Source organism: Talpa occidentalis, unplaced genomic scaffold (assembly GCF_014898055.3).
Source record: "Talpa occidentalis isolate TD23 unplaced genomic scaffold, MPIMG_talOcc4v2.1 talOcc4.10, whole genome shotgun sequence".
NCBI lineage: Eukaryota > Metazoa > Chordata > Mammalia > Eulipotyphla > Talpidae > Talpa > Talpa occidentalis.
Window position 1 is genome coordinate 80,206,744 of NW_023600993.1, and position 25,064 is coordinate 80,231,807.

Below are 25,064 nucleotides of genomic sequence, written 5' to 3' on the forward strand. Positions count from 1 at the left end.
CTATTAAAGATTAAAATTAAAAACAATCTATGATATTACACAAGATAAATTCAGCTGTGCATTATCAAAGGATTTTTTTTTTTATTTAAAAAAAGACTTTTTGGTTTAGATTGCCCAAGAACTAACATTTTTAATTAGGTATCAGCATCACCCTTACTGATGGTTCCAGTCCCAATATGGAGTGTTTTAACTTCATATTAAACAACCATAGGTGAATTCAGAAAAAAAAAATAACATTAATTCTGTAAGATGTGATTGACAAAGAGACCCATCATTAAAAAAACGAAAATAGCCCAAATCCAGGTCCAACATTAAGGCTCTGCAAAGTGCTATAATAAAAAAACCCAGCATCTCCAAAGACTTAATATCAATAGATAGAACAACCATTTTCTCTCCAAACCCTTGTTATTATTCCAAAGAACTCATTTGAGTTGTTTTAAAAGTTTTCCTTATCCTGAAGGAAAATAAAACAACCCATCACAGGGCCATGTCTATGTATGGTGACCAGTGATCAGCACATTATTCTTCCAGCCCCGCTGATCTTACTTAAAGCCAATAATGCTTGGACACAAATGAAAATGTCAAGAGACATCTTGATGATGAAGCATCAAAAGGCACAAGAAAATGTCTTGGTGTATGAGACTTAAAGGCAGATTTTCTGACCTGCTAGATTCAAATCCTGTTGCAAAATTATACACCAACATCTATTCTTCTTACTTAGGTCACTTCAATTCCTAGAAATTGCCATGTACTTGAGCTTTAATATTATTGGAAAACTTTATTCCTGCCATTAGTAAGATGTCAATTAGCACCTATTTTACTAGATAGTTTGACTTTTAATTGCCACTTTTATATAGATCAATGCTATTTTCCTCAGGTACTTGAACTTTCACATTTAAGTGGGTTAATGTTAAGTGTTCAGAAAAGAGGAAAAAAGAACTACAGTGAAAATGTTATTTTATTCCTGAAAATACCTGCTGTGTCAGATGTTACACCTCAGAGTTTGTAAAGCAGGATTTCATGCTTTTGTGGTAAATAGAAGGAACTTAGGAATTTTCAACCATTTCCCATTTGAAGATTATAAAAATGAATTTCCAGTATATATTCTTTAAGTTCTTTCTACTCTACCAAGGTGAATCACAAACTAATACTGCTATATCACACATCATTACTAGGAAAGCCATTTTTATATACCATTTAATTCTCATAAACTCCATGTCATACAGAAATATTGCCTTCACAGTCCTTAGACTTTTTCTCCTATTAGATCATGTGTCAAATTACATTCCAGTATTTTCCCTGTTAGAACATATGTCAAATTATTTTCAAACCTAATCTCAACAAGAATTCAGTTCAAGTGATATACATGCTTAATTATCTATCTATCACTGAGTTCTAAAAATAAACCAAAATGAATTAAAGGCAGGGAGAAAGTTAAGCAGCAGTTAAGAGTGAGTTCCTAAAATGTATCCAGTATTGTAACTTGTATCCTTACCAACCTCCATGCAACTCACCAGACAATCCTATTCAGCACGTATCACCATTCCCACAGAGAAATGAAAAAGCCTTCCTGGAATATTTCAGTCATCATGTACACTGGGGTTAGAATCTGGGTCTTTCTGAGTCCAACCCTTGTTCTTCTGTTTCAAAAAGTGCTTCAGACTTTTGAATCAATTATTTCATAGTTTAGATAAGAACCAACTTGTTTTCTCTGAAAATAAATTGCTTTAAAATTATTTTGCTAGGAAAATCTACTTAACTGTTTGCAAATCTAGACAGTTTCCTAAAGAACTATAAGTCTAGTACACTGGATTGCAGTGATGGTCTCTACAGGCTGGTTTTTGACTGCAAAGATAAATCTTCTTCATATTAATTTTTCTATAGTTTATATACAAAAGTGGATTTCAGAAATATTTTTAAATACCAGAGCTGCAAAAGTATATATCTCTCAGTTTGAAAAGATCCATAGTCATACATGGAATTTCTACTAAAATAGGTAATTTAAGCAATGCTAACTTACTTTTATCTGTTATTTCACATAAACTTTGATTGTATAGTTTATTTACTCAACTAAAACTCATGATACATGAAATCTATTTAACATATATAAAGGGAGTGAGAATCGTGTTAAATGCTTTATATCATTGACTCATTACAGCAAGCACATTAAATATGTACATGAAGATTATTTCTACAATTCAGAGGTGGAAACTAAGTCTTAGAGATGTAGAATCATTTGCCGGTTTATATAACCAGTAATTGACTTTGAGCCTTGGCCATCTGACTCAAGAATTACAACTACACATTTCTATTCAATTTGAAAATTACATTGATTACCAAGAAAAAAAAAAACTTCACTGGTCAATTGTGAAATAATGTTTGTAAAGGGAATGAGGAAATACAGATGTGGGCAGAATTGTGTCTCCTCAATATTCTTGTTGAATTCTTAACCTCCTTTAGTGTGACTACATTAATGGATATGATCTTTAAAGAGGTAATTAAGGTAAAATGAGGTCATTAGGGTAACCCCCTTATCCAATGACTAGTATCCTTTTAAGATGAGCAAATGAGGACACAGGTGGGCACTGTGAGAGTACCAGGTGAAGACAAAGGGAAAAGACTGCCAACCCAAGGAGAGTGGTTTCAGAAGAAAGAACACCTTGATGTCAGACCACTGGTACCCAGAATTGCGAGAAAATCTATCTCTATTGTTTAATCCACTCAGTCTGTGATACCTTATTATAGCACACTGAACACACTAAGAGGTGTTTTCAAATTACAAACCATCCACTTAAGCTGGTACTCTTTTTACTTAAAGTAATGGTTCCTAAACTGGACAGAACACAAAATTCTCTGGGGAGCTTTAAAGAAAATGATGCTTAAGGCCCACACCAGACACTTTGATTTAATTGATCTGGGTGAGGCCTGCACATCCAGATTTTAAAAGCTCCCCAAGTGCTTCTTATATCTCTATATTAGAACACAAGTTTGAAATCCTTGGCTTAAAGAGTTGATCAGTACGTAGAATTAATTTAAGAACCTAATATCATATATATCCACAAGATGGCGTATTATTGCACTGAAAGAATTAAAATGAGAAATAATTCCAAAACGCAATTTTGTGTCATTGCATGTAGAACAAATTAGATTTAGTTTGAAATAATACCAGATAGAAGCAATGATAAACTGCATCCCATCTTTTGAAGAGACTTGTAGTTTAGTGAACTCAGGTTACTGATTCTGTCTTCACCAAGGAGTCTATTTTGGCCCACAATGTACTCTTTCACCTATTATTTACCCCTTGTCAGAACTGTGACCTCCCCTTTTGATCCCTACAATCCTTCAGAGTACCTTTTGAATTCTTTGGTAATAGAGTGCCAAGAGAGATGCTTGTTATTATAAAAAACATAGCATCTTTATTGAGTCACACACGTAACAGTTCACCATATTTTACAGATAGACACATACATACTGAATAGGAAAAGTATGGCTCAAATGCTCACATCAACTGTTGATAAAGACATTTCAATCTCTTCTGGGATTGGAATGTAAACCAACATCCCAGGAAAAATTTTATCGATCTGTGATTGCTTTTTACAAAGGTAAAAGCTTTCAACCATTAGAGAAGACATTCTATACTTTAATTGTGGTAGCTTTAAAAATCTTGTCTTGTTCACTATTGAAGAGCCACAAGAATGAGGTGTAGGTAGAAAATTCAGAAGAGTTTTAAATGCAAAGATCTACCAAGGGAACCATTCCTTGCCCCCTCAACATCTGATATTTCTGCTACCAAATCTCTGACTAGTTAGTTATATAAAGGTTTTTGTTTCCAAGGAAACCACTGACATCTATGGAATTTAATGAACATAAAAAAGGAACTCTGCCATATAATTTACATCTGGAGATAAATGTGAATAGCTGTCAGAACCATTACACAGATCTTTCTGTGAATTTTTAGCTCTATTTTTTCTGCATTTAGTAATGATGTAAATAAACACATATTTATGAAAATAGAATGACTAAAAAAAAACTCACCAAACAACAACAAAAATTATTACACCATATCAGGTATATTATGAAATAGTTGGAACCAAGAATAAGGGCCAAAGGTAGATCTCCTTCTCAATTGAATGAAAAAGAAAGAAAACTATTTTGTTGTGTAAAGGGTTTCTTCTTTTCCAAACCTCAAATATCTACATCAAATTATGAGTCTGCAGCTTCACACAAAGCTTTGTACAAAGTCGGGGAAAATAGCTTATAATAAGCAAAGGGGGACAATAATAAAGCACTCATTTCAACTCCAGGCCTCATGGATGATTCATTGAAACCACTGTTGTATAACATCCAAATAACAGCTCATTATGAGATTTATATATTGGCATCCCGATTCTATGATGAGCTATTTGAGATTCGACAACCCTTAAATAAATAGCCTATTTTGAATATTAGCAGAAAACGTCAATGGTATAAAAGGAAAAAAAATAAAGCAACTATAAAATGTCATCTTTGATAAAGTTAAAAATGTGCAAAAGTGGAAAAAAAAAAAGAGTTACAAGGAAATTCCACCATTTTGCCAAATGCCCACTTCCTCCTTCCTGAAACACAGTTCAGGTATTGGAACAAGTTTTTTTCTGATTCCTCTCCCTCCTCTCTGACTTCTCCTTCCCAATCTCTTATTTTTTTACTAATGTGGTACAATATACATATTACAAAATTTACCACTGTAATAAATTTCAAGAATACAGTTCAATAACATTAAGTAAATTTACAGTGCTGTGCTGTATAAACAATATCACCATTCATCTCCGAACTTCTTTTACAATCTCAAACTAAAACTCCACCCATTAAAAAAGAAAAGAAAAAAAAAAAAAATTCCCACTGCCTCTCCTCTCAGTCCCTGGAAATTGCCATTTTCCTTTCTAGTTCTGTGAATCTGACCTCTTTAAATATCTGATATAAGGAAGCATACAATATATATCCTTTCATGCCTGACTTATTTTCACTTAGCATAACGTCTTTTGCAGCTCATGTCAAAATATTTTAAGGCTGGATAATATTCCATGGTATGTATACACCACACTTTGTTTACCCACTTTCCGTGGGTAGGCATTTGAAATGTTTCTTCTGTGTGACTACGAAGTGTAAAACTGATATGAACACTGGAGTATAAGTATTTGTTTGAGGTCCCTGCTTTTGATTTTTGGGGGAATAAACCATTCTTGGTCTCTTTTATTGGTTCTTTTTCATCTCCACAAAGTCTAAATGCTGGAGATCCCCAGACTCAGGTATCAGACCTCTTTCTTTCATAACTTCATTCATTACAGGATTCCATTTGGCTTTAAGCTTTCAAATATTCAAAATCATATCAACATCTCTCCTGAATCCAGATTTATATATCCAAATCCGACATTATCTTGGAGACACTAACAGTCATCTCACACTTTTAATACCCAAAAGCCAACATCTGAATTATTCCATGTAAATGTGCTTCTTTCTTCCCATCCCAGGGCATGGCAACTCAATTCCTCCATTTTCCCAAGTCAAAATAGATTTTGTTGGAAGAACTAAGCATTACTCTTAAATACTTTCTTGGATCTCACATTTCTTTATTAACAAACCCTGTGGTTTCACCTTCAAATTCTATTTTGAGTCTGACAACATTTTTCATCAGCTATACCCCTTTTAGTGAAAATCATTGTTCACGCAGCCAGAATATTTACATCAGCCATTTAGTTGGTCTCCCTGCTTCCTTTGCCTACCCTTAACACAGTGGCAGTGGTGCTTTTAAAAGCTAAGTCAGATCTTGTCACTTTTATCAGAAGAAAAGGTGAATTCACTACCATGGCCTATGAAGTCTACATGGCCCTGGTTATGTCTTTGACTTCATGATCCTTTCTGTCTTACACCGTTTTCAGTAGTTCTTTGTTGTTCCTCTTTGCATGTTCCCACCTCAGGGCTTTTGTTCTTGCCCAGAGTGCTTACCTTTCCTTTAAAACACATCTCTACTCATATGACCCCAATCTTGTTAAAAAACTTACTCCACTGTGGTTCTGCAAAACAGCAAGTGTTCTCATCACACACAGTCTACGGTCTCCTGACCTGCTCTGTCTCCGTGGAACTTAATCTTTTATCTGTTCCCCTATGCAGTGAGTGGGGCACTGGAGGCTGCTCCTCACAGGGCAAAGGGCTGTGGTTTCTAACCCTGCTGCAAGATTGTGGCTTCAAACCTACCAGGGTGAGAATATTTACCCACAGCTAATAAGGACACATGATAAATCAGGTAACACACTCTCTCTCTCTCTCTCTCTCTCTCTCTCTCTTTTCTTTCTCTATCCTATTAACCAGCATCACCAGTTCCCTGTTCTTACACAGAATATTATATGAGAGCAGGCCTGTCTTTTTTAATTTGTTTGTTTGTTGCTGTTTCCTCAGTCCCTGAAACATACAGGCATTCAGTGACTATTCATCAAATCAATAGAGTTCACAATATAAAAGCCACCATTTTAATATATGGATTAGGAAAACAATACCCGATTAATTTTTAAAATTTAATTTTATTTGAATCTACCTTATGTGGTTCTAGTGATACTATATACCACCTAGAATTTAATTGTGACCTGAATATTTACAAGAAGTAGTATTGTTTTTCACATATACTTATTGGGTATGACCAAGGTAAATTGTTTGACATCAGTTTCACAATCTGTGCAATAGAGTGCCCTGACTTGCTTAACTTCCCACTTTAAATTTTGGAATCAATGGTGGCAGAACTTACACACCTAAAATTCTGCACCCCCAACACCACATTTCATAGATGAAGATATAGAGGCATGACAGAAGAACTAACTTCTGCAAGCTTGCTAATGACACAGCTGGCAGCTAAACCCAGATCTCCACTTTTTTAGCCCCATCTACTTTTCAATACACCTAAGGATGAAATACTTCCTAAGAATCCTGATGATAAAAAGAAAAATCTTTCTCAGCAGAAATTCTGAAGCTTTTCCAACAGTCCAGAGTAGAAGATACACTTTATGCTCTGACCCAAAACATACACTCATATGCATGAAGTTTCACAAAACTACATGCTTGGCACAAGACACTGAAGTTTGTTGTTGGTTTTTTTTTTTAAATGATTTTTTTTTAAAAAAGATTTATTTATTCATTTATACAAGCACTGGGTACAGTCAGAAGCATGGGAGGGTGAGAGAATTCACCAGAGCCAGAGCGGAGAACAGAACAGGCAGACTGACAAAATACACTGCTGAGGGGAGCAGCAGGCATGGCAGGAGAGGTCTGTTGTGCCATGTGGGACCCTCGCCAGAGGCCGGGGAGCCTGGGGATCGAACCGGCACTGCAGAGGCTGCGGGCAGCTTCGCAGCCCGGCATTCAACCACTGCGCCACCAGGGAAGGCCCTGAAGTTTTTTATTCTAGACATATCTATCTCATTGTATTGGTACTGCACATGAGCGACTACATTGATCTGCTCAGTCAGAAACCACTAATAGATCAAAAACTACATTGATAAGCAATCTTTTTAAAAGCAAACTTCCTTCTGGAGTGAAGATCTAGAAAGCTGAGTGTATATGGTATAGATAACATGTGTAAACCATTGAACCCCACTCTTTGCATACATGTCATAAACCTGGGAGGTGGGGGGAGGGAGAAGAGAGCAAGAAAGGAAAGACAAAAGTATTTCAGATTTCAAATTATAAGGTGCTTGTTTGTTTGCTTTAATTTTTGCATTTGAATAAATATCTCCCAATTTCTCTCCAGTAAGTAATTTCAAAACAGGTAAGTTGAACAAAGGCTGTACAGGGGAAAGCAGAGCTGGAACCATATGTATTGTGTTGGAAGTCAACATTTAAAATTCATTAACAGGGCAACATGTAGATGCTTTTCTATTTCCTATGTTATTTCAAATCACAGCAGGCATGGAAAACAGATCATCTACAACCAGATCATGAATTTTTATGTAATGAGATGCTATTAAAAAAAATTATAGGAGTATGCAGATAAATATTTGTGGGGTGTCTGGGTATTTTGAAAAATATCTGCTTCACAAATGTTCTGTAAATCCTGAAGAAATTTTGTCCACTCAATCTGCCTTCATGTTACATTGCCTTTCTCTCCTATATTTCTAAGGTTCTCTCACTTCTTATTGATATCTTTACTTTATAACCTTTTACTTAGTCCTGTTGCTTTCATTCTAGCCAACTCAGTAATCTCCTCATACAGTTTTTTGCTTTTGGGGCCTTCTTCTTCCTTATATGAGGTGATAAAAGGAAATCATCCTGCAATATTCTGGAGGAAGTTAGTCTCTCTTTGGCTCCTGCCAAGGAGCACTGCTGGCCACAGGAGATCTCAAAGATGGAAAAGGGAGCACTTCCAGGCCCTTGGAAGTCAGACTGGTGAGAGAAAGAGGCACTTATTCCTTGGTGATATTTTTGAGCAGTTGTATGAGATTTCAACAGAAACTGGCACATCCACTGAAATTTTCAATACATTACAATCATTTTTATGAATTATCTTTTTATTTTTGCACTTTGAGCTGAAGCTTTCTATGCAATTTAAAGATTATTAAACTGATATTAATAGCAATTTCTTTCTTGCCTGTCAATATACAAAACCCCTTTCAGCAAAATCCCTCCTCCAATCTTTCTGTGTAACATAACCTTTTCCAAATTAAGCAAGTGAAATGAAAATTGATTTTCTGCCAATCTGACTTGAAATTTTCAATAATAATAAGTACAAAGGCAATAATGATAATGCCAACAATAGTGGTTAATATTTACTGAGTGCTTTTGTAGGAGTGATAAGTTAAGGCAGTGGGGCTCAAATTTTGCTGCAAATTTGCCTTTCAAAACCCTGATGCCATCCTTTTTCAATTAGACTCTTGTGGCACGAAAATCTCTGGGAGTAGGGGAATGGCATTAGCATTTTTTTTAAAGCTCTCCAGTGATTCCACAAGCAATTAAGTTTGAACATGCCACTGCTAAGTTTGCTAATGAACCATTTCATTTAATCCTTACAACAGTGACATGTAGTACTCATTATCATCACCATCATCACCACCACCATCATCATCATCACCAACACCATTTAGCCAATGTGGAAGGAGTCTGAGTCTCAGGAAGGTCACATAGGTAATATGCATCAGAACCAGGCTTTGAAAACTTTAAAGTAGATGGATGCTCTTGGACACCAACAAAAATATAGGAAGGGGGAAAAGTCCAGAACATGGATAGCGAAAGCAAACTGTGATGGACCAAACAGTAAAAGCCAGAGTATTCTGAGTGTCAAAATCTTCCTCAAGAGAAGCATTTTAGGATCCAATCATGGTTTAACTAATTGAACACAGTACAGACCCTCGTTCTATTCATTTATCAACCTTCAATAGACACGTAATACACCACATCAATAAATGAAACATTTAACTGATAAGCAGCCTATGCACTGCAATAAAGGAGACAGATTCAAACTTGAAAGGCAACTCCCCATGTGGCAGAGGAACTGACTTTGATCCCTCCCCCCAACACCTGGAGACAAAAGGGATCTGATGGAGTGTAGGCATCTGTCTTTACCCAATATTGACAATAAACTTTCAAATGAGGCCAATAAACTTGTATTGAAAGACAAACATATAACTATGTTGTTGATATAGTACTTGGAACTATCAGGGTTACACAAAACTTGGCTGAAATTGGAGAAGAAAAGATCCTTTCTTACTTAAAACTGTGAACAATTTTGAATCAACACAACATTAATGATAATAAGTATGAGATCAAAGTATTGAAACCCCATTATCTTACTGAGATGTACATAAATGATAAGATGTTTTCGCATGAAAAAGTTTCAGAAAATTTCTTGAAAATAACTAATTTTTTTTCATTTTTCCTGAAGATAACTTTAACCCTTTTAGCAATAAGACCAATATTTGAGTATTTGCTTTAATATGGCAGACTTCACCAGCAACTACTGCCTTAATCTATGTGAACAATAAAATTATTCCAGGTGATTATTTTTCTTTCTGTAGCTCCACAGCAACAGGCACTTTTTTGATGTCAAAAAAGGATTTTTGACTTTTAAAGATAAAACAAAAGCTGCAAGCAGATACTCAAATAGAAAATCACTAGTTTAATCAATTATGAAAAGAAGCAGAGTTCCGGAATGACATCTGTGCTTCCTCATTTGCCAATATTCTGTCTGCTAGAAAGGAGCTATTTAAATTACTAAAATTTAAATACAATAAAGAGCAGTTTCCCAGTTTGACAGTCAACACATTCTTACCATTATAACCTATGAGATAACTAAGTTAAAATGTATGTCTGTGTATGCTTATTTATATGCCTTTATTCAATATTTTTAAATAATCTTCAAAAATAAACTACAAAAACTGCTTCAACTATTTCATCAGTAAGTTTTTCAAACCCAAAACACTAACATTACACACAACTAACTTCAAAGCATGCAGGTCCTCCATAGATAAATTTGCAGAAAAAAAATTGACAGCCTTTGATTCATGGACAGAATGAATTCAGTTGCAAAGGCTATGAGTTAGAGGGTCTTGCTTATCATGCCTAAATATTCAGTTCATGTGTGCTTAGGTGGACCAAGGAGTTTTTCAAAAACTCTATAACATTTTGGGCCTCCTCGGCGGCGTAGCGGGTTGAGCACAGCACTGTGAAGCTGTCCCCAGCCTCTGTAGTGCGAGTTTGATTCCCGGCCAGCCAGGGAGATACCCACATGGCACGGCAGACCTCTCCTGCCTCGCCCGTTGCTCCCCTCAGCAGTGCTTTAGGTCCATCTGCCTGTTCTGCTCCCAGCTGTCTCTGGTGAATTCTCTCACCCTCCTGTGCCTCTGGCCTGTACCCTAGTTCTTGTATAAAAAAATAAATCTTAAAAAAAAAAAAAAACTCTAGAACACTTTAACTATTTAGAATTATCTGGTAATTTTGACAATGTTATTTTTTTTCCAAGCAAAACTAAAAGGAGAGGATATGAAGCAAGTCCCTACTTCTGACTGCCTATATATTCCCTTATTCTTTCTTTCTTTTAACAATAATGAAAGTGTTTAGGGTAAGCTGACTTATGGAAGGACCGGCTGTTGTAGAGAGTGTTACATCATCTGCGACAGAGAAACTTGTAAAATCGGGGCCATCAGTGACACGGGGACACAGCTATGTAACCGGTGGCAGCTGGTGCATGCGCAGCACTCAGCTTCCTACCTTAGGAGCTTTGGCATGTTTCCCACATCTGGCATCCTTGACAAGGCTGAGATCTAATAGCTCCGTCTCCTAGAAGACAAAAATGTGAAATTGTTAAGCATCCGCACAGGAGTCTTTTCTTTGTTTTATGTCATTGACATCACTTTTAAAAAAGGAATATTATCTGGAGACCTGCCAGAAGATGTCTCTGCAACTAGGATATGTTTTCCTCCTACATCACATATCAATTGAATTAAAATGGAAACAAAAGAATGGCAAACTGCTAAATGCTAGCTTTAATATGTAGTTTGAATATGCTTTAAAATATAATGTGTGAGGTTTGGATTCAGAGTCTATCCTACAGGCCTTTCTAAAGTCATGATGTAACGGCAACCCTGTTTCAATTATTATTGAAAAATAATCACAAGAGTCACTCTGAGTTTAAGGCCATGATGGATTAGGGGGTAGGGGATGGAAGGAGATAGTTCCTTCAGCTCATAGGATACCCATTCCCTTGGATGAGGTAAAGAGATGGATTGGTGTCACTTATTGCCCCACCCACCCACCTCAAACATCTACACATACAATTATGCATGATTTTTTCATCTACCCATTAAACATTACTGAACACCTATAATAAGGTACTCTAGGACATAAGACACAAAAGATAATGATCAATTCTTTGAATGGACCTGCCATTAAATAGGAGATTAAAGACATGAATATGTGTAAGAGCAGGGAGAGTAAGTTAATGTGAAATCAAGTGTTAACTGATAGGAGTTCAGAAAAAAGTTCAGAGAGGAGTCATTGAGCATGGAGAAGCAAAGTGGGAAGGAAGCAAATATCCAAACAAGAAAGGATCAGAGGTTTGGGTAATCCCTTGAGATATTCATGGCCTCTAAGCACTTATAGATGGAGAACATGGCAGGGGAAGGGGCAGAGAGGAGGAGAAGGACAGAGAAGCATCTAGGAGTAAAGAAGAGCACGAGGAGAGGGGTTCATATACAGGACGTTCAGTATCCCATTCCTGGGGTACAGAACATCTGAAGAAAGGTCCACGGGAGATGACACCAGAAAGAAATATGGGTGAAAGGATGTGAATGCCGAAAGCCAGGCTAGGACACTGAGCCGTGAGATTTGTGACAAGCTCATGACCCAGTTATACAGTGAACTCTTAACATCAACTCAGTAGGACTGTGGTGCAATGAGCAGAGCCATCTAAAGTTACTCCAGCCTCTGTCCAGAACCTACTTTTTCTGGATAATGAGCCAGCGTCATTAATCCCCGTCACCAGCAGGAGGCACTGCACCATAGTTCAGCTGCTCCTGACAGTGGGAGCTGTCAGCTGCTGTGCCCAGACAAAGCCTTTAAATAGCTGCTACCAACTGTAGATATTTGGTGTAAATGTGCTGATTAATTTCCCATCTAAGACTGATGTCATGATTGTAGTGTAATAAGGGTCAAAGAGAGGGTGGAGTCCCTCCACAGGAAAGCAAACACACAGCAGGTCCGATGGAACACATGGCCTCAGCACACGCCACTGTGGGCTAGAGAATAGGGTATAGTCTTTGCTTCTTCTGCTCAACTTGTAAATTTCCTTTCCCTCATTTCAGCATATTCTTTAACCCATCCCTCTGCTGTGTGTGACTATGGAAATATTCCCAATCCCTATGGAAACCTTCCCAGGTAAAACTCAGTAAGGAATTTGCAGGGCAGAGTAACTGATACCACAGTTCCCCTAAGGCCTCACCATCCACAATATTGAAGGTAGCTTATGATGTTAGATAAGAAAGGTCTCAACTATAGAACACAATACTTCACTCAAGCAAATCCATAAGAGAACCCTCAGACATGAAGAGGCAGATTTATCTCCACAACAACAGCCATCACATATGTTGAAGAGGAGAAACAGGAAGAGACTCAAACTTGGGAGTTCAATCCAGATGACAAGAACTAAGTGAATATTTGAGAGACAGGAGGCCAAATGAAGGTAGAGGTATTAGGAACAATGATTAGTGAGAATAAAGAGGGATCCTAAACAGCTCTAGGGGTTCCATCTTTTTATTGAGAGTGGGAAGTTTGGGCAAAATGAAAATACATTTTAAAGATGTTGGCTTGAGGGTTAATTCAAATGGAAATGCTAGCCATTAATTCACTCAAGCATTATCTATTGATGCTGCAATGTGACAGGTACAAGATAGATACCGAAGAATGTTACATAGTCCCAAAAAGGAAAGATAAGATCACTGTTTTAAAGAACACACACACACACACATACTATCGTACAAGTTTCTTCCACTACCTGAAAGTGGAGTGTGCCTATGAAATCTTCCCTAAGCTGGGCCTCCCTGGTGGCCTAGGGGTTAAGTCTCAGTGCTATCACCACTAAGGCCTGAGTTCAATCCCCAGCCAGGGAGCTGACCCACATGGCACAGGAGACCTCTCCTGTCTTGCCCATTGCTCCCCTCAGCAGTGTATTTCAGTCAATCTGCTGTTCTGCTCCCCACTCTGTCTTTGGTGAATCCTCTCACCGCCCCCCCAACCTGCCCCAGCACCTCTGGCCTAGACCCCAGTTCTTCTAAGCAAATAAAGAAATAAATAAATCTTTTAAAAAAGAAATCTTTCCTAAGTGAAATGGTACAAAATGAATAAACAAATAGCATTATCTCAAATAGAAAATTTTTGAGCATGCCCAGACCCAAAACAACCTGCGTAGGCTTACAAAATAACAAGTAAAACCTAAAGTCATATGAGCATGCAGCACTGGCAGGAGGGCTATGATATATATACACAGTCTACATTGAGAAGCTCTCAGGGAAGGAGCTTGGCAGGGCCACTCTCACCACTCAGGGAACACACGATGCCTCTAGAACAGCTGCTAAAAGACCAATGCTAATGTTATTTACACTATTGTCAAGTTTGGCATTTTGACCTAAAAGGGAAAATGCTCTTCAGATTTCTTTCTGTTAGCAAAAACAGGTGCTAATGTAGATCTTTGGTAAGTGTTAACTGGCATAATGTTAACTTTTTAAAAGCAGTAAGACACTAAAGTGCTTCAAAGTGCACTGCAGATATGGAATGCAAATGGCTCTGGGGTCTTTGTAGCCAACTTGCAAAGATTACTTGGAGTCTGTTAGTCTTATAATGTGTATTGGGGGTGAGGGAGATTGTAAGGGTGGTCTAGAGATATGACAGGACTATACAAGTGCACAGAGGCATAAACTATATGCAGAAAAGCAAGGTCAGTACACACAGCACGAGCACAGGGAGAGGTACCATCATCACATCTGGATGAGAGTACTCTTCTAATTGTTTGTAAACTGTAACATTAATGTTTAGGCACTTTTGCATATGTGTTGCAGGATGCTCCACAAAGATGCAGAATAAAAATCATACACACTATATTTATCTAATTTTTTTAAAGATTTATTTTTTGATGCATACAAGGACTGAGGTACAGGCGAGGGGTGTGGGGGGTGAGAGGATTCACCAGAGACAGAGTGGGGAACAAAACAGGCAGATTGACTGAAATATACTGCTGAGGGGAATAGCAGGTGAGACAGGAAAGGTCTGCTGCACCATGTGGGTAGCTCCCTGGCTGGTGGGGGGAATTGAACTCCTGTTGCAGTGGCTGTGGAGAGCTTCATAGATTACATCTTAACCCCTTGTGCCATCAGGAAGGCCCTATATTTATCTAATTTTATAGCAACATTTTCTATTCAAGGAAATTCTTTCCAGTTGAACAACACTAGGCTTAAACTTGTTTGTTCATACACACTGAGTTCAAACTAAGTTCACCAAGAACTAGATCTTAGCAGGAGTCATTGTATAGAAGTTTTTATATTATAGATAATGAACACTTTTTCTATTTTTAGCTGCAGAGGAAGCATGATTTCTCCAAACCACAGAGGGTAGTTAACTCCAGCTGCCCTGGGGATTCACTTAGATACCACAGCAACTAAGAAACTTCTCTTGCCTGCAAGTAAAATTGTGTGTATAGCAAAACCACCACAGGGCACTATCAGTGTGGGTAATGTGGCATGGGAAAGACCCAGATGTAAACGCTGTCCATGGACTCATTCAGCTAGAAAGCAATGATTAAAATACCGTCTCCCATTTCTATTAACATGCAACAGCCACCCCTCTGGGGTTTAACTACATCTTATTCTCTCCACCACCAAAAAGAAAATGAGGAACCCAATGCACAGGACCACAGAAATGTTACTTGTGTCATTAAAACTTTTTCTAGGTTAATTTTCTTGTGTTAATAGCTTTAACAAGCCACTCTCATTATTTGAAAGGAGTGAAATGGTCCCTTTCTCAATTCATTGAAGAGTTAATTTTCCAGCATTTTGGAATTCACTATTTCTTTACACTTTTCAAAGGACAGGGAAATAACATGATTTTGAAGCAGAGAGCCTACGTTTGAAGAAGAGCCCTAAAGTTAATTAGTTATGTATTTGGCTATTCATTGTACCATGTCAAGCATCAATTTTATCATCTATAAAATGAGTATGCTAATACTTTCTACAGCAGTGGCTCTCGAACTTAGCCTGCAGTAGAATTACCTGGAAGACTTGTTAAAACACTGCTTAGCTTGGTGCCATCCATCAGAGTTTCTGGTTCAGTAAATCTGGGACAAGCCTGTGAATCTGCATTTTAATAAGCTCTCAGGTGATGCTGATGCTGCTGCCCCACAGGCCATACTTTGGCAAACACTGATTTATCTCCATTCATAGGGTTGTATTACAAGATCTTTTTAGGTTAACATAACTGATAAAATTATACATTACATATATGTTATACTATGTTGGATCAAGAATCTATAACTATCATGACACCTACTGAATGCACAAATGTGTCTCCATGATAAATAACCCAGGATTAATTTTATTAAATTGAAGAAAAACTATTGATAGACAAATGCCATCAATCTTTAATTAGTGTCCTTAGCATTAAAATTTATTCTAGGGCCTCCCTTGGTGACGCACAGGTAGTTGAGCCCAGTGCTGTGAATCTGTCTGCAGCCTCTGCAGCACGGGTTCGATCCTGGCCAGTGGGCGAGATACCCACATGGTGGCAGACCTCTCCTGTATCACCCATTGCTCCCCTCAGCAGTGTATTTCAGTCACTCTGCCTGTTCTGTTCCCCCTTCTATCTCTGGTGAATCCTCTCACTCTCCCACACATCTGGCCTGTACCTCGGTTCTTGGATAAATAAAATAAAATCTTTAAAAAAAATTACTTTATACAAGAAAATGTCTCTAAATATTCAGAAGTTTTATGTTTTCTAAAAATGCCATACTATATAACCTTTGTGTCATACTTCTCAGCATTAGAGAGACATATATTGAAAGGTGAAAAAGGAGATTTGTTCTTATCACCTTTAAGCTCAACTGATAATGAAAAGGGGACTAGAATCCCAAGGCCTGTGAACTACCTGGACCAGTAATGGAAGAATGAGCCAATAGATGCCCTTATTTCCAAAGCACAGGATGCCCCCTTGCAAACCTTGGAAACCATATTCCTAGGACACATCAATACATCAACTAAGATATAGGCAGATGTGCCCTCTCCCTTATTATGTATGGATTAAAAGTGAATTAGCAGTAGTCAAGGATTTACTTTTGATATTCTGAATGAGTGATAAGAACACTGAGAAAATCAAGCTACAGGGAGACTAAATTTCTCTGATGTTTACTATTCAGCAGAAAGATTTCAATCCATCAGCCACAAACATGCTGTGAGGTAGATGAGCCATGAAATGCACTGCAAACTCAGGAAAGAATACAATTTAAAACTCAACTCTTTTCTAGCATACGAATTTCTGTGCATTGTCACCAAATTCCATTAGTCACCCAATATAATAACGTACTTCACGTTCACACAATATATAATCAGAGCTGCAATTACAGTCATAAACATTTCACAGGGAAGATATTAATGGCTGGGTGTGGGGGATGACTGTGTGTACCTCCACATGTGGTCTATTCATTAAGCTGTTCAACCTCGATTTACCAAAAGTGGAAGACATTAACATGTTTTACTGACTGTCAAACCTCCTGAAAATGCCCAATGTTTAAAAAAAAAAAAAACAACACACAAAAAACAAAGAACTACTAGACTCCTTTAATGGAGGATTTTAACTTAAAAAGAGATGAAATAGACCCAACTTTTTGTTCCTTAACTTTATTCTATTTCTGGGGAGTAAAAAATCTGTGTAGTATACTTCTGAAAAGAAAAAAATATTCCCTGCAATTTCTCACACCTGGTCTCACTCCCCTTGTCCCCTAGCCTAGATATCTGTCTTTCTTTCCCAAAGCCTGCAATGGAGCTTCTGTGGAGGAAACACCAATGGAAATGAGATGCCCAGTTCATCAACGGCAACAACAGCAGAGAAAAGACAAACCGAACATATCTGGCTTTCTTTATTTAGACCAAACTAGGTTAAATGAAGAACAAGTTTCATAGAGCTAGAAAGCAGAAAACTTAAGTTGTCACTTGGAATTAGCATTTGTGATCTATACACTATTAAGAAAGTTACTACAGATGTTTCTGCTTTGCATTTTTGCCTGTCAAACAGAGATGCAGATGCCAGCAATAGCTTCTTCATTGGGTTGTTGCTAAATCAATTGAGATAGTAAACAGGTTCTCTGCTTCACAAGCAGAGAGTACTGCATACAGAGAAACTCTGATGCTTGTTAACTGCATTTCCCATTCCAATTAAAAGGGAAAAGATGCTAGCAGAAAAGTTATATATATATATATATATATATATGTTATATATATATATATATATATATATATATGTCATTCAGAAGTAAAACATAGAACACAGAGATGGGAATCTGAGGACTTAGTACTCTATAGGGATGCTTCACAAAACCTTTAAACCAAAATAAAAGAGGTTACTTCTAGAGGAAACTGATTTTTACTTTTATGTACAGCAGTTAAACACAAAATAAAACTAACATTTGAAATGGAGAAAAGCAATGAGGTCGTTACTGTGTAAGGAGTTGCATTATGACTGTCTCCTGGGGTTTCTCCACGTGGCTGTGAAGGCCTTAACTAAGACCTTGCTCTTTCATCTCTAGCTGGCAGTACTTAGCACAGATTGAGATTCTGCTCCAGCCTAATTTATTGAATGAATGATGTCCTGCTGCTGAAATATAAGGTGTTGTCTTACTTTGGTCTAACAGGCACACAGGACATAAAATATCAGTAGACTCACCTTTACCTGGAAAACCAAACAGAGGTCTAACTGTAATAAGCAACCCAGGAAGTTACTTGTTAAACTATTGTCAACTAATTTTTCCCACACTTACATCCTCTTCAATGTCACAAAATAAATGCGAGAGGGGGTAAGAAGTGGAGGGTCCAACACCCGCAGATGTTATCTGTTCTATTCTTAAATCTGATTCTAATTCTGGCCCTACTGCCAAATTCTTTGGTCCATTGATATTTGTAGGTATATGGTAAATACGGCAGTTAATGTAGTGATATCTTTTCATTTTTACCCCTTTTCTTTAATTTCTTGAATCACTGTCCGATTGCCTCTCCTAGAGAAGTAAGGAATCCTCTGTGGTTCAGAATTGATGCATTGTTCTAGGAATCAAGGGAAGACTATGGGGAAATACTGAATCCATATGTCAGATGATCTCTCTGAATGCATTATTTATTCCAAATGTACTACTCAGTAAGGAACAAATGGTATACGAGTCAAATAAATGAACAGGGAGATTATGAAAGAGATTGAATGAAGCCTAGAGATATATGCAGAAGATAAAAACAGTAACTGTTCATATAATATCTATCTATACGCGAGGTGTGGACTACATAAAACTTAAGAGTCTAGAAAATGCATGTCACATTCTTTTACTTAACAAATATTTACTGAGCACTTGCAGTGTGCCAGGCATGAAGCTAGGTACTGAGGATCCAATGGTGATCTAAAGGAAATGCAGCCCCTGTGCTTGTGGTGTAGACAGACGTCAATCTAGACAGCTCCAAGAAGTGCAAATTTACAACCAAGAGTAAAGGTACAGAATCCTATGGAAATTGCCCCAGACAGAAAGGTCACTCTGAGGAAGTAATCAGAGAGTTTATTTATGAAAGAGGAAACAAAGAGGATGAGTGAGTGGATAAGAATGCCTGAGACCAAGGGAAGAGCACGTGTAACTGCCTTTCAGAAGGAAGGAGCAGGGCATATAAGGACAGAAAGAGCAGAGTGCTGGCTGGAGTAAGCAGCATGGTTAATGTCTTAACCAGCTAGGTGACTGTGGCCATTATAAGGATTTTTGTGTCATTATTCTAAAAGCAATTAACTTAGCACAGTGGTTAAGAATAGCACAGGGATGAGCCTCCCTGGTGGTGCAGCAGGTTGAGCGTGGTGCTGTGAAGCTGTCTGCAGCCTCTGCAACACCGGTTCAATTCCTGGCCAGCCAGGGAGATACCCACATGGCGCAGCAGACCTCTCCTGGCTCGCCCGCTGTTCCCCTCAGCAGTGTATTTCAGTGCTTGTGCCTGTTCTGCTCCCTGCTCTGTCTCTGGTGAATTCTCTCACCCTCCCGTGCCTCTGGCCTGTACCCCGGTGCTTGCATAAATAAATAAATCTTAAAAAAAAAAAAAAAAAAAAAACAGCACTGGCATGAGCAGATCTTTATGTTGAAAAGGCCACTCTGGCTGCACTGTAGGGAATGGACTTCAGGGAGCCAAAGGAGGAAGTGGTGAGGGGAGAAATGGATAGATACTGGCACCAGCATGGTGGTGGTCACAGGGCAAGGATAGCTCAGAAGTTAAATGGTTCAGATTCAGTGGCAGTTTAGCTGTTGGGAATAGGTAGGGAAGTCTGAGCCACAGTTGAGAGGCAATAGTCTAGGATGAAGGAGCTAAACCAGAAGGAACTAAATCAAAAACAGAAGAAAAAAAGTATCGCTAGGGGCCTCGGTGGTAGCGCAGGAGGTTGAGTGCAGCGCTGTGAAGCTGTCCGCAGCCTCTACAGTGCCGGTTCGATCCCCACTGGCTGTGGAGATACCCCACATAACGCGGCAGACCTCTGCTGTCTCACCCACTGCTCCCCTCAGCAGTGTATTTTGGTCAGTCTGCCTGTTCTATTCTCTGCTCTGTCTCTGGTGAATCCCCTTACCCTCCTGCACATCTGGCCTGTACCATGGTTCTTATATAAAAATAAATAAATCTTTAAAAAAACAGTATCTCAAGTATCTCTAAGAGGAGCTGGTGGTTATCAGTCCTAAAAGCTATTAGGAGTTTGAATCAAGAAAATAAAAACTGAAACTATATTGTGATGAAATTACATGTGATGAAATTAAACGTTTTTACCACTAAAGGAAGCAACTTTAAGTAACAAATTAATATTAACAAGAGTGGTAGTAATCATAACTAATAGAGAATCAACAATGTGCCAAGAATTATAAGGGAGAATTGGCATTTATTATCTCATTAGTCCATGTATTACCAATGCAACGTGATTATTATATCTGTCCATTTTGCAGTTGATAGAATTACAGAGAAGTAAAATGACTCCTGTTGTCAATTGCAGAACTGCATCACAAATCTTGACTTTTTAATTCAGAGCAGGCAGAATTCCAAAAAGGCCATCGTGATTCCTGTTCCCTGGGAGCCACACCTTTGTGCAATCCCCTCTCTGAGTGCAATTAGTACATGCAATTTGGGTCTAATCAACAGGATAGGGTAAAGGTGAACTCCCATTCCCGTTATGCTACCTTCCATGATATTTGAAAAGAGATTTTGCAGGTGTATCAAGGTCCTCTAACAAATGACTTAAAATTAACAAAAGATATCCTAGATGAGTCTTTAAAAGAAGACATAGAAGTGAGAGATTGCAGAAGGAGAGATACTACTCTGCAGGCTACATAGTGTATTGCTTATGAAGTTTATGAAAAAGCAAGACCTCTGAGAGCTAAGGGCTTCAGTCCTGCAACGGCGAAGAACTGGATTCTGTCAACAACCTTCATGTATGAGCCTGAAAGAGAACTCCAGCTCCAGAAAACACAGCCTAGCTGACTTTTTTTTTTTTTTTAAAGATTTATTTATTTATTTATACAAGCACTGGCTGGGTACAGTCAGAAGCGCATGTGGATGAGAGAATTCACCAGAGCCAGAGGGGAAAGCAGAGCAGGCAGAATGACGAAGTACACTGCTAAAGGGAACAGTGGGCATGGCAGGAGAGGTCTGCGCGCCATGTGGGACCCTCACCAGCGGCGGGGGATTGAACCGGCGCTGCAGAGGCTGCGGGCAGCTTCACAGCCCAGCGCTCAACTGCTGAGCCATGGGGGAGGCCTCTAGCTGACATTTTTTAATCTAGCCTAAGCAGGTGGGACTGAACCCCACTGAAATTGATGTTTATTGTTTTAAGCCACTAAATTGTGGTAATAGATAACTAATACACCATACCTTCCAAGTACCTATACTTTTAATTAAACAGGAATGTAAATGAATTTACATATCTTAGCATTGTACCCAACATAAAAATGACTACAATGTAGGCATGAACATTTTAATATATCCAACGGGAAAAAATCCTATAATGGAATGAGTATTTTAGAACTGGAAGAGATCCCAGATGTGGAAACTGAGTCCCACAAAAAAAGACATCAATGCCCAAGATCACTGAGATTGAATACAAGACAGAAAAAGAATCCAGTTTGCCCCAGACCAATTTTTTTTCTCTGAAATACTTTTTCAGTATTGATAAAATATCAGGAATAGTAGCCGAGTAATAGAAGTAGAAAAGAGAGAACATGTCTTTCTTCATGCACAAGAAAAATATCATGATAAAAGAAGATAACACTATTTTTTAAGACATTCTGTCTCTAGAAGGCAATGTGAAGTTATTATAGCAAATATATTGTCAACTTTTTCTTTGTAGAAAACATAGTTCCATCCTTGGTTATGCAAGCGCCACATTTCCTCCTTATGCCCTTCTTAAGATCCCTAAGAGATATTTTACACATTCATCTAAGAATAAAAAGTTGCTTAAGATGAAAATTTGTTGCAACTAAACATAAAATTATATCCATAATCAAACATTTAACTCATTATATTACACATACAATTATTAAAACTTTACTGTGACACTGATCTTTATAACCTGGTAAGTCAATGACTGGGGAGGGGATTGGAGGGAAAGGAGTTGACACACATGCTCCCAAGATTCTAGAGAATATTTTATCAGGAAATATCTTGTAGTAAATTTTTTAAATGATGAATGAAAAACATGAAAATTAAAGTGATAGTAACTGGTTTTATTTATTATTATTTGGTGAACATTATAGAAAGCTAAGAAAAAAGGCTCCCTATAAACAATGGAAAATCTATATGTATTCTAAAAAGAACTAATATCAGGAATATATTGGTTGTTTAGAACAATGTTTTATTTTATTAACAGGTATCTCCTGGAGGGATTTGTTGATCTATACCTATTTCACTATGATTGAACAGCAAGCCAAAATTTTTTATATGGTAGTGCAAGCTATTTCTAGTCCCTTAATGTAATATTTGAGCACACGACTTACCTGCTTGTGTGATTTAATTCTTTCATTTCCCTAGACGGTGGTTCTCAAATGGACAAATAACAATAAATGTTAAGGACTCAAAATAATTTTGTTTTTTTTTTTTGAAACACATGTGCAATTTATTATTTTTTATTGAAGTATCATTGTTTTACAATACTATATACGATTAAGGGAATAGGCTTTGTTTTTAGTTGAAACTATCAATATGACAATAAAGATTGCATTGTCACAGTTTTCTATTATGCCTATACTCAGCTAAAGTCCTCATTTTAGGCTAAGCAGATTAACTAGAAACAGCATCAATCATTTGGCAAATAGTTTCGTAAATGCTGAAAACCAACTTTGTGGATATTTTGGATAAGCTTAAAATCCAATCTCCATAAAGGGTCTCTTGAAAAGAAATATGTAAATTACGTAGATTAATCAGGCAAACAAATGTTTCCACATGAAAAGATGATTTAAACATAGCCAAATTTTCCCTTTAAATCATCTAAAATGATATCTCTGATCTATACCTACTTCACTATGGCTGAACAGCAAGCCAAGCTTTTTTATATGGTAGTGCAAGCTATTTCTAGTCCCTTAATGTAATATTTGAGCACACAACTTTTCTGCTTGTGTGATTTAATTCTTTTATTTCCCTAGCCCAGTGGTTCTCAAAGTATGGTCCCTGAACCAATAGCATCAGCAATAATATCCCCTTGAAACATGTGAAAAATGCAGATTCTCAGGTCCTGCACTAAGCCCACTGAATCAGAATTTCTGAGGTCAGGCCTAAAAATCTGAATTTTAATTAAGCTTTGGGGGGTGATTCAGATGCAATCTGAAATTTGAGAAACTTTGCCTTAGATATTAAATGGAGCCAATGGCGGCCCACAGAGAATGTTAATTATTCAGGGCTAGAACTTGTAGGACATTCTCACAATTGAACAAGCTGCCTAGTTCCATTTAAGAAAACACCTGCACCAGAGTCCTAAAAGCAATAAGAAAACAGAGAAGACTACTTGAGAAATGTCTTCTTCAGATACCTGGTTTTAGCAAGAGCTCCATTATAAATCTAGATTGAAGCAGGGGTTTTCATATTGAGTCCTAGAGTCCAGAGATTCTAAAGGTGGTTGGCCTACTTCCAGATGTTCTCATTCAATCCTGTGTACAAAACATCTGGACTAGCAATTAATGTATTTCCTTTTCTCTTCAATCACACAATCAGCAAACTGCTGACATACTTTTCTGAAGGATTAAAAAACGGCATTTCACCTTGCCTTCCACAGTAGCCACTTTATAATATCCACACAAATAAACTCATTTTTCTCCTTTAGCTACCCTGACAGATACCACAAACTTTTTTGCTCAAAAGTTTACATTTTATCCTGCCAAGCCTCTGCCTGTGTTCTGACAACCTGATTTTTTTTTTAAGATTTAATAAAATTTTCTTGCTTCATCAAGGATATTCTAACAACTTTTTTAAATTTAGGGTTTATGGACATTAAACAACACACACTTGAAAAATTAATGGATCTTCTGATAGAAGCCAAAAGAAAAATTGAAAATATCTTGAGACAGACAAAAAGAAAACAATATAGCAGAGCTCGTAGGAACAACCACATTTTGATGAACTTTTAATCTCACCTGATATCCTAAATATGCAAGGAGTTAATGTTTCTTCCCAAATGAAATATTTTTAGTTGACAAGAGTGCAATAATATGCTTTTATTTTTCCTTGTCAAAGAAGACTTGCTTCTTAAGAACACTTAGTTTTCTGACAAGGCAAAAAAAAAAAAAAAAGTCCAACTGAGCTTTTCCTAATGCTAATTTCTAGGGAACAGAACTAGGCCTGTCTATCATGCTTAATGAATTTCCTGAGAAGATGAATATTCACTGAGTTCTATCAGCAAATCTTTCCCAATGTCCTACCTATGTGCATAAATTCACCTGAAGTAAACACATTTTCATTCAACTGTCGATCATGCTCAACACCAGTCACAGGTATGCAACAATGAGAATAGCTGTTCATATCAACAGCTATACATAATTGAAACCATAACAGGGAGACCCTGATGTGAAATAGGTTGCCTGACTGTGGGTCCTCACCCACATGCTTAAAAGGGACTTATAATAAGACTCAACTTCAGGCACACACAAAAAAGGTTAATAAAGGGTGTATTTACAAAAGAAGGGAAAATAAACGAATAACTCAGGGAGAAAGAGAGAGAGATAAATGGGTGAATGCATCTTACCAGTTCCACTGAGCTGGAACCCCAACAGTATGCTGAAAACCAGTGAAAAACCAAGGACCCCCAAGGTC

General features: G+C 37.6%; 1 protein-coding gene across 6 annotated transcripts in view; it reads right to left on the bottom strand.

Moving 5' to 3' along the window:
- The window catches only part of PLCB1 (phospholipase C beta 1), a 642,089-nt gene that overhangs the window by 398,476 nt on the left and 218,549 nt on the right, over positions 1–25,064 (bottom strand). For all 6 annotated transcript variants that reach the window (XM_054696419.1, XM_054696426.1, XM_054696440.1 and 3 more), the window contains one exon: positions 11,227–11,295. In XM_054696419.1, the coding sequence (XP_054552394.1) occupies positions 11,227–11,295 (69 nt within the window). The remainder of the gene's footprint in view (positions 1–11,226; positions 11,296–25,064) is intronic.